The sequence below is a fragment of the Urocampus carinirostris genome, chromosome 16, assembly GCF_059441175.1.
Source record: "Urocampus carinirostris isolate Australia breed hairy pipefish chromosome 16, RoL_Ucar_1.0, whole genome shotgun sequence".
NCBI classification, from domain to species: domain Eukaryota; kingdom Metazoa; phylum Chordata; class Actinopteri; order Syngnathiformes; family Syngnathidae; genus Urocampus; species Urocampus carinirostris.
Genome location: NC_142364.1, coordinates 6,071,131 through 6,085,853, shown reverse-complemented (window position 1 = coordinate 6,085,853; position 14,723 = coordinate 6,071,131). Strand labels below are relative to the sequence as shown.

At 43.1% G+C, this 14,723-nt stretch overlaps 1 protein-coding gene across 2 annotated transcripts in view; it reads right to left on the bottom strand.

The window, feature by feature from the left end:
- The window catches only part of LOC148350070 (mediator of RNA polymerase II transcription subunit 13-like), a 205,030-nt gene that overhangs the window by 18,390 nt on the left and 171,917 nt on the right, over positions 1-14,723 (bottom strand). The window contains exons 12-18 of one of the 2 annotated variants that reach the window (XM_088319745.1): positions 12,746-12,824; positions 12,548-12,669; positions 11,701-11,797; positions 11,416-11,630; positions 4,096-4,274; positions 1,700-2,631; positions 1,338-1,517 (exon numbers count right to left, since the gene is read on the bottom strand). In XM_088319745.1, coding sequence (XP_088175871.1) covers positions 1,338-1,517; positions 1,700-2,631; positions 4,096-4,274; positions 11,416-11,630; positions 11,701-11,797; positions 12,548-12,669; positions 12,746-12,824 — 1,804 coding nt within the window. The remainder of the gene's footprint in view (positions 1-1,337; positions 1,518-1,699; positions 2,632-4,095; positions 4,275-11,415; positions 11,631-11,700; positions 11,798-12,547; positions 12,670-12,745; positions 12,825-14,723) is intronic. The other variant, XM_088319746.1, reaches the window with a different exon arrangement.

Here is a 14,723-nt window from a genome sequence, read left to right as displayed (position 1 = left end):
GTATTTTATTAAATTAAAGCTATTAAAAATTTCGTTTTTTTTTCTAAAGCTGTAAACAATAAAATAAGTCATGATCAATTACTAGGGGAAAATATGTTTTTGGATGAGGAAAAACCTTAATACTCCATCTGTTATTTTGAACTTAGTTCAGAAAATAGGGAAATTGTTTTTTATAATCTCAAAGTTTTAAGAAAAAGGAGAAAAATACCCTTAAAAACCCTGAAAAAAATATATATAGCGGATAATTATTTGTCATGATTTTTTCGTTTTTTTTTTGTTGTTTTTTTTAACAAAGTTCAATTTTTTTTTTTTTACAGGGAAAACAGAACAAAATGTTCCACGGGTGAAGAATTATTCCTCCTTTTTAACTCCAATCTCCGGGGCTTCATAGAGGAAAAGGGTTATTTTCTGGGGCAGCAGTAGCTCAGGAGGATCGATAGGCTGTAGGTTCGATTCCCGGTTCCTCCGTGTTGCATGCCGAAGTGTCCCTGGGCAAGACACTGAATCCCTAATGCCCCCAATAAGCAGGTAGGAGCCTATTGGTGTGTGAGTGTGTGTGTGAATGGGTAAAAAATACAGTAAAATAAGACAAGAAAAAACGAAAATCACTGCTTCTGTGTGAAAAAAAAAACATCGATTCAGTTAAAAAAAGAAAAAAAGATTTAGATAATAAGCAATAATACATTTGAGAATCATAGCAATGTTATTTCTATAACTATTCATAGGTTGAAAGATGTGGATTTATTTTACATAGTTGTCACCGCCTTTTTGTCAGTCATCTTGCTGCTACACTGTGCTCATTTGGCACTGGTTTTGGTTTGCATTAAACAATATATTGCCATCTAGCGTGAGATAAATCTTTACCCATGGAGCATTAATTTCATCTGTGTATTTTGAATGGATTTTATTGGTGGTCCCTGTATCTGTACTCACAATTGTAGTCATCCATTCATCCATTATCTGCATTATCTGCATTCCAGCTATCCTCGGGCAGTGGACACCCTGAACTGGTTGCCAGCCAGTCGCAGGGCACACAGGGACAGACAACTCAATTGCTCATTCACACCTAGGGACAAGTTGACTGGCCAATTAACCTGACATGCATGTTTTTGGAATGTGGGAGGAAACCCACGCAAGCATGAGGAGAACATGCAAACTCCACACAGGAGGTTCGATCTCATGACCTCAGAACTGTGCGGCACACACGCTAACCGCTGCACCGCCGTGCTGCCAATTGTAGTCAATAAAATTGCAATCTAACATCGCAATATCATAATTGTTTACAGGGAAATGGCGTTTCTCCTTAAATTTTAGGGATCCATCAGTCCGAAACTTACCGTAGGACCCCCTGCCGGCCATCTTGTGAAACTGCTGCCAGGTGAGGGGACCTTGAACGTGCTGGATGTTGTCCCAGGTCCTTCCTGTTCTTTTCTTCTGGATGGCGTCCTGCAGGAAGGGCTGCAAGGACAGCAGCAAGCGCACCATGTCCTGCGACGACAACATGCTCATGTCCGCCACTAGGGGGGGGAGAGGGGGGAGAGCGGCGACGCCACAACAAGCGCACACAGACAAGATACAAAGGCGTTAGACGAGCGCCTGCGCGCCCAGCAAACCAATCAACGCACACAAAGGCAGACGGCAAAGTGTCAACATCGGAATCGCAATAGGAACTAGAGAACAACCCTGCGGGGGGGTTTACCGTTAGTGCGCGGCCAGGGATGCAGCGCCGTGCTCCGGACCACGGCCGGGTCCACTTTCCCGCCGGCGGAGTTGTCCACGTACTGCAGGCCTTGCTCCAAGGCGTTGAAACACTCCACGCACGCGTCGCTCCCGTCGGCCCACTGCCTCTCCGACGACCAACTCTGCAGGAGCGCCCCCTTGCGGGAGGAGCCGGAACTGTCGCGACGGGGTAGGTGCAGCGAGGCCAGCGAGGTGACCGGCTGCGAGCACTGCTCCTGGAGCAGGAGCATGACCGAGGGCGAGGCGGGGGCCGAGTCCTGGGGCCGACGCGCCCCGGGCTCGCCGACGGCCGGGTCCCTGCGGCCCAGGGCCAACCTCCTCTCGGCGGCCCGGCCCACCTCGGAGGAGCGGCCGTAGATGTCTAGCTCGTCCTCCAGGAAGAGTCCGGTTCCGTGGGCGAGCTGCCGGTTGACGATAGCGCTGAATCCGCACATGCAGCGGTACTGGTCCTCGCAGGTGGAGTCGGGGATGTACACCCCCACGTCGGCGCCTTTGACGTTCATGTTGCAGGCGCAGATGCAGCAGCTGTCGAAGTTGCGGTCCTTGAAGACGTTGAGGACCGAGTCGGACAGGAGGAGGACGGCGTACAGGCTGTGGCTCTCGGGGAGGCAGGGCCGGCCCCGTCCCGGCGGCTCCACCGAGCTGAGGGGCAAGCTGGCCGACGGGGTGGAAGCGGGCGAGCTGGGCTCCGTGCCGTCCTGCTTGACCGAGCCTTGGCCCGAGCTGGCCGGGTTCATGCCCCGCGGTGTGCGGGGGGTGCGCGGGGTGGGCACTGAGAAGCGGGGCGTGGCCGGCGAGGGCAGGATGCCGGCAGTGGTGCTCACTGAGGCTGTGGCGCCGCTCAGTGGGTTGTAGTCCTGATCCGTCAGGGTGCCGACGCTGGGGACGTTTCTAGAAAGCCACGAGACGACAAAAAGGTTTTAAATGCCATGTTTTCTCTACTCTAACAGGCACCGGACTATAAGGCGCATGGAATTAAACAACAGTAACAGACAGTAAAAAAAAAAATTTTCAATCATTTGGAATGTATCGTTGTTGGTGATAGGAATGAGTGGAGAGGTGTTGTGAGGATGTTTAGACGCGTTCTAAGGGACGGGCAGGGCACCTGTATGATGCAGCAGGGGTAAACCAGTGAAAGCTGTCGGGCCCTGCTGTTGAACAGAAGAGTGTGCTGTGTCACCCTGACCCGAGTGACATGACTGCTTTCTTATGTCCCGTTTCATCTGGAGGGACGAAAGCATGACCAACTTGGGTGCCGAGGTGCTTCACTTGTTTGGGTGTTTAGGCATTTTGGGTTGGCCATGGTCCCCCAAAAAATTTGTGTGTTTTTTTTGTTGTTGCTATTTTTCCCTTTTTATTTTTTTGTGCTTGTATGTGTTTGTCTTGTTGTCGGTCACCCCTCTTGAGGGATATCACCAAGGTAGATCGATATAGATAGGAATGGATCACTGATCACAATTTCATAACATTGGACGCAGAAGGGAATCGAGCCCAGATCTCTCTGGATCCTCTGCACTAGGCCCATAGAGATACAAACTACCTTATCACCGCAATATTTTTAGTCACAGTACCAAATTGTTGAAGTAATTATTCGACTGGGCTGCGAAAATATTGTCAGAATCAAAGCGGTGGTACAGAAATGGTTGGGGACCACTGAAATACAGAATGGTATGCCTGACTCGCAACGTCTTCACAAAGCACACGAGATTCCGAGCTGAATAAAGGCATTATGGGAAATAATTGTGTCTTTCTGAACTGAAGAGAAAGGCATTGTGGGAAGTCATTTGGTTGTCCTGAAAGATATAACTAAACACACGTATTCTAAACGTTCGTCACTTACAATGTTAAGTTTGAGCTGAGAAAAGGTGAAACGACATTTAATGCCTATTTTCCATCAATTTTTGTTTTTCCCGTTTCTCCGCCATATCTGGTACTGTGACTAAAAATATCATGATGATAAGGTAAGACCTAATGCCTTTTCATGTGTTGTCTGTACCTCTAGTGGACTAGTGCAATGGATCTCTTGTGCTACTGTCCTTTAGTGTGTCATCTACACCACTGGTGTTTCAGTGGTTAGAATTTGGTGCCCTCACCGCTGCTCGCCGGGTTCGATTCCTGTTGTATCTATCTACAAGGTTTGGGCTAAAAAAAATAATATATTTTTTAATCAATAATTAGGGGTGGTCATTACACACTAGTGCAGGTTACAAGCTATTAAATACCGTATATCCAATAATATGATTTCGTTTTTTAATATGAGGATTTCCCTATGGTATGAGAAACGCTGTACTAAAATAATGTATGTAGAAAAAGAAGTGAGAAAAATGTCAGATGATGCACTAAACTTTAACTTACGTGTATCCATCCTTGCCGAATGCCCCGTTGTGGGCGTGCATGGCGGCCGGGATGTGTTCCATTTTAGGCAGGAGGGCCCAAGAGGGTCTGTAGTAGCACTGCTCGGGTATCTTGAGCGGCGCTAAATTCTGGCTTGGCAGGCAGGAGAGTGGGGCAAACATGGAGGAGACCACTTGTGTCTGAAAAGAGAAATATCACTTTTGATGAGTTTTGTTATGAAGGTCACATTGGAGCTTGGATGATGAAGTTATATACTATTTCATTCACTGTTTTATCTTACGTAAAGTTTGTTCTAAAATCTGACTTCAATGTTTGAGGGCAAACTATGAGACAAGGTTTGTGTGAACCACACTTTGCCTTGCAATGTGCCTTTTCTTCCATTCTGTGCAGATAACAATGACTTATCACCTCGTCCGGAGTGGGGGAATATGTACCGTATTTTCCGCACTATAAGGTGCACCTAAAAGTCTTAATTTTTTTCAAAAGCTGACCATGCGCCTAATAATACAGTGCGCCTTATATATGGATCAATATTAAGTCGCAAAGTCTTGCAACTAAGGCAAGCAGCCGCCGACTCGATTTTCCCCCGAAGGCGAAGTCGTCCGCGGTGTATGCTGGGATTTATATACCGGCGTTTCATTGGCTAACCAATGTGTCAATCATCATTTGAATCGATCGTTATTGGCTGAAGTTATTCGGAGCCTCGGATAGGCTAGAAGGCCAAAACAAACCCTGCAATTGGCCAAAAAAGATGTGTCAATCATCAGTTAAATCGATCGCTATTGGCTGAAGTTATTCGGAGCCTCGGATAGGCTAGAGGGCCAAAACAAACCCTGCAATTGGCCGAAAAAGATTACTGTGAATAGCAAGCTTGCTAAAGTACGCCATAAAGAAACATGTTTCATTAGTCTGTATTTGTAAATATTTTACTCTCCTGGATTTACTCCACTCACGGTTGTAAGAGGACCATGGTTGCGTATCATTATTGAACGTGAGAACTTAGGTGAGCTATGCGGCTTCATATTTTCCCGATCTTGATGTTGCTGTGATGAGTTGAGTGAATTAAACTCAATTCCAAGTGTTTATTGTCATATGCACAGTAAAGTTGCGAGCGAAAAAGAAAATAGAAACTAAGGAATGGTTGGCATTTCTTGAATGCCAAGACTTTAACCTTCCGAATGATATTTGAAATGATGCATTTGAGTGACATTGTACGGACACCGCATCCGCACGTGTCTACGACACGTATTTGCTTCTTTGCAAGCTTTGGGAATGTTAAGGGGGTAATAAGTTGGACTGAACTATCTGACTGTTTTGTCGACGTTCCCATTGTAGCGCCTTATAATCCGGTGCGCCTTATCTATGGAAGATATAGGACCAAAAACTGTTTTTTGGGAGTGCGCCCTATAGTGCGGAAAATACGGTACCTGGCATGTCCTATCAACCCTCTTCCCATTCTTCAATCATGGTAAGGAAATTTGCATCAACGACGGCGCGAACCAATCAGCCAGAGGCTTGGTCTTGGGGCGTGAACATTTCATCGGAGGAAGACCCGGAAACCCCCTCGTCTTTCTACACACGATTTTAATTGGCAAGGAAGAAAGATCCGATGTGTTCAACTCTTTGATTCGGCTAAATAAATTAATATGTGGACTATATTCGGCTCAATAACTTCTCCGGCTTCCGGACATGCTCCAACTGTAAAAGGATTACACAAGACACGGGAAGTGTCTCCGGAGTCAGATTTCAGTATAATAAATGTTAAAACTTTACAATGAGAAACCTATTGGGGTGCTTGCCAACCGTATACAGTAGTGGTGGTTTGAGTTTTTGGAGTTCCTGCTTTGACCAGCAAGGGGCAGTATAAGTCCGCTATCCTCTTCCTATTGAGTTAGTATAAATAGCTAATATTCAAGCAGGGCTAAAAGGTAAATGGTCTGCATTTATATAGCGCTTTTCAAGTCAATGAAGACCTCCCAAAGCGCTTTAGGACCACAGACTCCAGAAAAAGTGACTTTAAATTGGACAAATCTGCAGGTCAGAACATTCTGATCATGGACCATGCAAAAAATATTGAGTCAAAAGAACATCTTGGATGAACCTGACTCTCCTTTTGAGGCTAGTGTCCACCAATTTTTATATTGACTGATCTTTGTTTGATTATTGAGATCATGCGGTTTCTTTAAAGTTTGACATGGCTTCACCGGTTTTCAAGTTAAACTTCAGCACCATGTGGAGTTTCCCGTTACTCTAGTTTATTATTTGGAATAAAATATTTTGATACGGTTAATTGTATCCAAACAAAAGTCATACTCATATTTTTGTTTTCTTTGTTTGTACCATGTGTTTATTTACAAAAACGCTCTTTGGAAGTCCTGGGTTTGTTGGTGTGTTGTGTGAGATATGACATGTCAGTGACTAAGAAAAGGTAAACGTTTTTATTTTAATGATGCATGACAAATACAGTGGAAGCTCGCTAGTTCGCAGTTCCACTTTTGCGGGTCTAAAAAATATACCTTACCTTCTCAATAAAAGCATTTATTGACTTTATTTATTGACGCCATTGAGCGCGAGCCTATGTCAACTGAGGACACGGTGTGGACACTCTTATTGTGAAGGGGAGGGGGAGGCCCTGACACAATGCTGAGTCATGGTGAGTTACAGCTTCGCTCACCCCCCCTCCTTCAACTCCTCCCACCTAACCCCCTTCTTATGTGGCGCTCAGTTTATCATGTGGGAACTCGGCGACGCGACGTAAGTATATTCTCTTCTGTCACATTTCATCTCAAGTTTGACTTTATTATACCAAAAGCGAGCGGTTGTTTGTACTACCTAAACACGGCTAATTGTGTGTGGTTTCGTGTATTTGGCGTAAAAGCCGTTCGATGCCGCTAGCTAAAGTTTGTTGTTATTGTCAGAAGGTAGCTCTTTCACTTTCATTAAAATGAACACAGACCATTTTTTTAACTGTCGTTTCCCAAAACGCTTCACAAACACTCACCAAATATCACATTTTCACTGTTTTTATTTTCGATATGTAACCGGTAGTGTTAACAAGCCAAATAAACTGCGATGGCTGCATGTGGTTGAGAGCGGGTAATATAATCATACTGAATGGTTCGTAGTGGTTTCGCTGCAGTCCTAGTCCGTGTACATACAACATATTTTACAGTTGTTTTTTTTTTTTTGTTATAACATGAATTTCTCTCTCTCTCTCTACCCGTATTCTATATGGTGTACTGTAACCAGGGGGGTATACTATATACCTGTATACGTTTTTTCAAGCATTTTTGAAGGGGCGCCGCTACTTCGCGGATGTTCAGTAACCGAGGGATTACGGTACCGTCCTTTTACCTAAGACTTATAACATTGGTAAAATGGCGGCGCCCTCTGTTGGCTGCGGCTGCATCGGCTCGCTACAACGGGTCAGGTGTATCGACATTTCGTTCTGTGTACATTGTTACAAAGAATGACAATACAAAGGAAATTATTATTATTATTATTATTAATTGTTTTCAAACAATATAAAAACGGCCATGATTGAGACAAAAATGTGCAACATTGCAATGATTCGAATGGGATTTATTAAAGCGTCTTTATTCAATAGAGTGGCTGTTAAATCTAGCTCATAAGCTGTGGGTTTGTATTTATAATTTATTGAAAAAAATCTGTAATTGGGTCTTTCTGAGTGTGTGTGTGAATGGGTAAGTGTAAAGCACATTGTGAAGACAACTATTTGGAGTAGCGGGCAGCATAAGGTTAAAGAATGGAGACCTATTCAATTTGTTCATTTAGGAATAAGCATACATGTAATACTTCTTTAGTCTTGTTTTTAAATGTAGTAGTTTTATCAAATTGGTTTTGAAACCCTGACGATGAAAACATACTAAATGTCATATTTAGTTTTGTAGTGTTACTGCAGTTGTATTTTGTTTCCATAGGTTTTCTGCAGTCCGATATTTGTAGCGCAGTATTAGAGGAGTTTGAGTTTTGCAGCATTTCTGCAGTACTATTGTAGTATTTCTGCAGTATTTATGTAGTATTTCTATGGTAGAATTCTTGTTGTATGACCGTAGTTGAATGTTTTTGTATTTTGGTCAAATTAATTCTATAGTATTATTTTTGTATTGCAGTGGTATATTTGTAGTATTTCTGTAGTATTTTCATAGTAGTGTTCCTTAATTTTTTGGTAAAATTACTGTAGTTTTTTTTAAATGTAATATTTCTGGTGTAATATTTCTGGACTTTTGTATCATAGTAATACTGTAGTAATATTTTACAAGATTTTTATTAGTATTATGGCTGATAATTGTTTTTTCAACAGAATACTGCATTTTGCTCAAAGGTACTCACTGATTTTTTTTCACCATAAAGACTCCAAAAATCGACCAACTTTAACCCTTGGATGCATGACCTAATGGCCTATTCATTTTTCCATGAGTGGGGTCAAAAATTAGTGGGGAAATTAATTAAAATACTATTGGCATCATGCCATTAACACGTTTTATGAGGAATACCAGGAATATGATAATACTACAAATTTGTTCTATTTTTAATGATTTAAGGATAAAGATTTTGACCCCACTTACGCATCCAAGGGTTAAAGCCCCAGTGTGTAATATTCGACCACTAGATGGCACTGTTTTGTCTAATGCGAACACAGAAAAGCACAGTGTAGCAGTTCATGTATTTTGGGCTAGTATTCAAATCAATGTTGTTTTTACTGAGTAAGTATTTTGTACCTCTAGGAGATACTAAATATTACACACTGCCCTTTTAATCCGGTGTTAATCATGTATTTTGCATATCTGAATTCATGATTTATGTCATTTTTAGATCTTGATCTTGTGGATTTGAACAATAAGTGTGTAAATGCTTTTGAGATTAATCTCTTCCCATATAGATGTTAAGTAAAATTAATATGTACAAAACTCAATTCCAATGAAGTTGGGAAAGTGTGTTAATTGCAAATAAAAATTGATCCAAGTAAATTGCAAATTCTTTTCAACCCATATTTAAATGAATGCACAGCAAAGACAACATATTTATTGTCTTCACTCATAAACTTTATTGTTTTGGGAGAAAATCATCAACTCTGTAATTTGATGACAGCAACACGTGCCAAAATAGTTGGGACAGGTGTCAATAACTACTCAGAAAGTGGATGAATGGAAATCAACCAACTATTTGCAGGTGAACAGATGAATTAGGAACAGGTGAGAGTTGTTACTGGGTATAAAAAAGGGAGACCCGAACAAGCTAAGTCATTCACATGCAAGGATGGGGCGAGGTTCACCTCTTTGTGAACAACTGCGTGAGCAAATTGTTGAACAGTTTAAAAACAACATTCCTCAAAGTACAATTGCAAGGAATTTAGGGATATCATCATCTACAGTCCATAATATTGTGAAAAGGTTCAGGGAATCTGGAGAAATCACTGTGCGTAAACGGCATGGCCGTAAACCATTATTGAATGCCCGTGACCTCCGAGCCCTCAAGCGGCACTGCATTAAGAACCGACATCAATGTGTAAAGGACATCACCACATGGGCTCAGGAACACTTTGGAAAACCACTGTCAGTCAATACAGTTCGACGCTATATCCGTAAGTGTGGGTTAAAACTTTATGTTGCAAAGCGTAAGCCATTCATCAACAACATCCAGAAACGCCGCAGGGTTCTCTGGGCCCGAGCCCATCTAAAATGGACTGATACAAAGTGGAAAAGTGTTCTGTGGTCTGATGAGTCAGTTTTCCAAATTGTGTTTGGAAATTGTGGACGTCGTGTCCTCCGGTCCAAAGAAGAACAGAACCACCCAGACTGTTATGCACGCAAAGTGCAAAAGCCAGCATCTGTGATGGTATGGGGGTGCATGAGTGGCCAAGGAATGGGTAACCTGCACATCTGTGAAGGCACCATTAATGCAGAAAAGTACATTCAGGTTTTGGAACAAAGTATGTTGCCATCCAAACAGAATCTTTACCATGGGCGCCCTTGCTTCTTCCAGCAGGATAATGCCAAGCCACACACTGCACGTCTCACGACAGCGTGGCTTCGTAGTAAGAGGGTGCGGGTGCTTGACTGGCCTGCCTGCAGTCCTGACCTGTCTCCCATTGAAAATGTGTGGCGCATTATAAAGCGCAGAATAAGACAAAGGAGACCCCGGAAGCTGTACATAAAGCAAGAATGGGAAAGGATTCCACTATCAACGATTCAACAACTAGTCTCCTCACTTCCTAAACGTTTATTGAGTGTTATTAAAAGGAAAGGTGATGTAACACAATGGTGAAGAAGCCCCTTTCCCAACTACTTTGGCACTTGTTGCAATTATAAAATTCTAAGTTTATCATTATTTGCTTATGGAAATAAAGTTTATGAGTTTGAACATGGATAATCTTGTCTTTGTGGTGTATTCATTTAAATATGGGTTAGAAAAGGTTTGCAAGTCATTCTATTCTAATTTTACTGACATTTTAAACTTTTTCCCAACTTCAATGGAATTGACTTTTGTAGCTTACAATATCATTTGCAGGAAGTTCTGTTACATCTCATTACTGGGAAGTGTTACCTTATTTTTTTTTTGCATGGTTGATAATAAATGTCCTAAAGCTCTTATCGTCGCCGGCGACTTTAATCGGGCATGCTTAAGGACTGTACTTCCCAAATCCCTTCAATACGTGGACTGAGCAATTAGGGAAAAACAATGGACCGTGTGTAAAGTAAGATCAAACATCTAGTTGGATCCGGCCATCTATGTCTGTCCCTCACCCCCTCATACACACCCCCTCCGGAGAAAAACAAAGCCTATGCAACATGAACAGTACAAACATCTTCTTTGTTCCTTTATCTCTTTGTTTTCTTTATCCTCACTGTAAAATGTGGAACTGGAGTGCCACAACCAATTTCGTTGTCACAATATATTCAACCCATGTTGTAACAATAACAATAAAGGTATATTCTAATTCTAATTGTACTAAGAAACGTTTTATAGTGCCTTGTTTCGGTGCAGCATGTACCGGTCCCCTTGGGTGTGACCCGTAGGGAAAGATATGCTTCATAGGACAATTCCATACAAACTGATGCCAGCTGGCGTTAATAACGAGGGAAGTAATGCAATAGCAACGCGAAGCCACCGAATACGCATTGTCGGCGACAGTTTTAAGCAGACTCGGAATGAAACAAGGCAAAATTTTAAGCATTTACAAGCACTTCCCTCAAAATTCAAGCACATTGAAATTCAAGCATTTTCAAGGATTTCAAGCGCCTGTCCCGACCCTGTCGATCAGAAAACTATTTTATCGCGTTTTCTTCCCGTCCACACCTTAAAATCTTCTTGCCATGGACTCGCTACGCCCTCCTCGAGCTCCATCTTGGATTCCGGCATCTGATTGGAGGCGACGGGGAGGTGGTCCGGCGCTGTGCCGGGCACGGGGGTCTCCTGGCTGGGCGTGTCCCGGTACGTCATGATTGGAGAGAAAGCCGGATGTTGCTCCAGGGAGGGCGGCGTGGGGAACATGCGCTGCAGGTCTGCTACTGCTAAGAAGCAAAACGATATTTTCAAATGTTTTGTTTTTGCAGGATGGAAGGCGAAGGAACCGGAACTCACTTGATGGATAGGGTACCGCCGTTCTTCCTTCTTTATTGAGCGGGCGATCCTCTGCGGGGATGGTGACTTTGGTGGAGTGCTGGTTGGGGTAAACCGTCTACAATTTAGTACACGGCAGTTTAGGGGATCGACAATAAAAAATTGCAAACGCAAAATATGAACTACAGTTGCAGTGACGCATCGACACAAAATTGTCATTATTACCCGATTACTTTTGTTTTAAACAAAGATGTACCGCACTCCAAACTTTTCGTCAGGCAGATCCGCCATTGTTGTTTCGGTCTCGCGGTTCGAGTTTTCGTCTGCACGCCGATCTCGGCCAACGAGATCTCGTTGTGTAGTGAAAGGAAGTCCGTCTTTTTTTAGAGAACCGGCTTTTTTGGCTCAACTCATTAAACAAATACGGTATATTTTTGTGTGTACTGGATTCCAAGGAGGGGCAGCACGGCTGAGGTCATGAGATTGAACCTCCTGTGTGGAGTTTGCATTTTCTCCCCGTGCTTGCGTGGGTTTCCTGCGGGCACTCCAGTTTCATCCCACATTCCAAAAACATGCATGTCAGGTTAATTGGCTGGACCAAATTGTCCCTAGGTGTGAATGACCGAGTGAGTTGTCCGTCCCTGTGTACCCTGCAACCAGTTCAGGGTGTCCCACTGCCCGAAGATAGCTAGGATGGGCTCCAGCACCCCCGCGACCCTACTGAGGATAAACGGTGCAGATAATGGATGGATGGATTCCAAGTATTTGATTTAATCTCATTTTTTAGTTATTAAAACTATTGGACAAAAAAAAAACAATTAAAAAAAGTGATATCAGCTCTGTGAAAAGCGGACGTAGGGCGTCTCACTCCAAGCTCGTCCTCATCTTCATCAAATATGTTGTCCAGATCGGAAATGTTGACCACCAGGTCTTTTTCTCGGGTGAGAGAGGGATTGGCTTTGGCGGCCGCATCGTCCTGATTGGACTCATCTGAAAGACAACTCGAGATGTATTTACGGAAGAATGATAAAAACCAATCATTTCGTGACGTCGGATTCGTCCCCACCTGATTTGGGAGCCGAGTTGAAAATGGACATTGCATCTTTCCCGTCTGGCAGGCTGCCGTTGCTGGCGATCTCTTCACTCTGTCAGGGAAATTGTAAAGATTCGTGAAGTCGTCTGTCACTTAATGCAGTGTTTCTCAACTGGTGGGTCAAGACCCAGAATGGGCCAAGGACCCGTTTTCAGTGGCAAAATAATGCTAAGAAGAAAAAACAGAGAGTCAACTCAACAATAGATGGCGATAATGCCCTGCCTTCTTTCTGTCCAGTCAATCGGCGCCAACCCCATTGTGTTTGAGACACATCTCATTTCATCGTGATTTTGTTTGTTTTATTCCCTTTTTGTGACCATGATAATGAGTTCCCAGAAATGTTAGTGATCAGGAGAAGGAACAGCAAAAAACCACTAATTGAAGGAATAGTAATTGGTATTGGTATGAAGAGATTGTATTTCTAGGTTTTTTTTACTAGTACATAACTTATTTTAGCTGGTAGTAGACACAGTATTACATGGGCCGGACTAGTAAATTAGAGAGAGCGAGAGAGAGAGAGAGAGAGAGAGAGAGAGAGAGAGAAAGAGGTAGATAAAGAGAGAAAGAAAGAATGAGCGAGAGACAAAAATTAAAGGGGAATGACGGAGAGAGAAAACGAGAGAGAGAAAAGGAAAGACCGAAAGGAAGAAAGAAAGAAAGAGAAATGAACAGAGGAATAGAGAAAGAACAAGAAATAAAGATAAAGAAAAGAGAAAGAAATAAAGAAAAAAATGAAAGTGAAAAAGAACGAGATAAGGAACACGAGAAAGAAAGAAAAGGATAAACAAAGAGAGAAAGAAAGGGAGAAAGGGAGAGAGACACAAAGAGAAAAAAAAGAGAGGGAAAAAGAAATACAGTTCCAGTTGCTCTAGGAGTAGCACCTGGTTTTGGCAACATCCAGTGGACACACAAAAAACTGCAGCTCATTTTTCCCTTGTGCTTCTGTCAGTGTTGTCTCACAGGCCAGATTCAAACCCTTAGTGGGCCTGAAATAGCCCGCTGGCCAACTGTTTGACACTGATCTACACAATCAAAAAAATACCGTTGTTTAAGCACACGTTTTTTTTAAATATTTTGGGCACAATCTTATTCTAGTATGTGGCTATTTTAAAGCACTTTTGGGGGGTCACTTATATGCAACGTAGGCTTATATGCTGGTACATACGTTTGGGTTTTGCTAGTTGTTTTGGGGGCAGCACGGCGGCGCAGTGGTTAGCGCCTGTGCGGTACAGTTCTGAGGTCATGAGATCAAACCTTCCTGTGTGGAGTTTGCATGCTCTCCCCGTGCTTGAGTGGGTTTCTTCCGGGCACTCCGGTTTCCTCCCACATTCCAAAAACATGCATTTCACGTGAATTGGCCAGTCCAAATTGTCCCTCGGTGTGAATGAGCGAGCGAATTGTCTGTCCCTGTGTGCCCTGCGACTGGTTGGCAACCAGTTCAGGGTGTCTCCTGCCCACTGCCCGAAGATAGCTGGGATGGGCTCCAGCACCCCCGGGACCCTACTGAGGATAAGCGGTGCAGATAATGAATGGATTGAATACATTTTACTATCATTGGATACATTTAGATAGATGGATAGATAAATTCTGCGCAGGCTTGGGGAGTAACGAACTACATGGAACGGTAAAAATGAGCTGTTTGGATTTATTTTCATTTTGTTTCTGTCGCATTTTATGTTCGTTTTGCCGGAGATCAAAGAGATCAAAGCCAGGAGAGAAAGCTTACCACGTGTTGTGAGAAATGAAATGATCTGCATTTATATAGCCCTTTTCAAGTCAATGACCTCCCAAAGCGCTTTACAATGTGCTCCACATTTCCTAATACCGGCCTTGTATTGCAGCCATGTAAGACGCTAACCTGCTTATTGGGGGTATTAGGGGTTCAGTGTCTTATCCAAGGACACTTCGACATGTAACACGGACGAGCCGGGATTCGAACTGGGATCCCTTG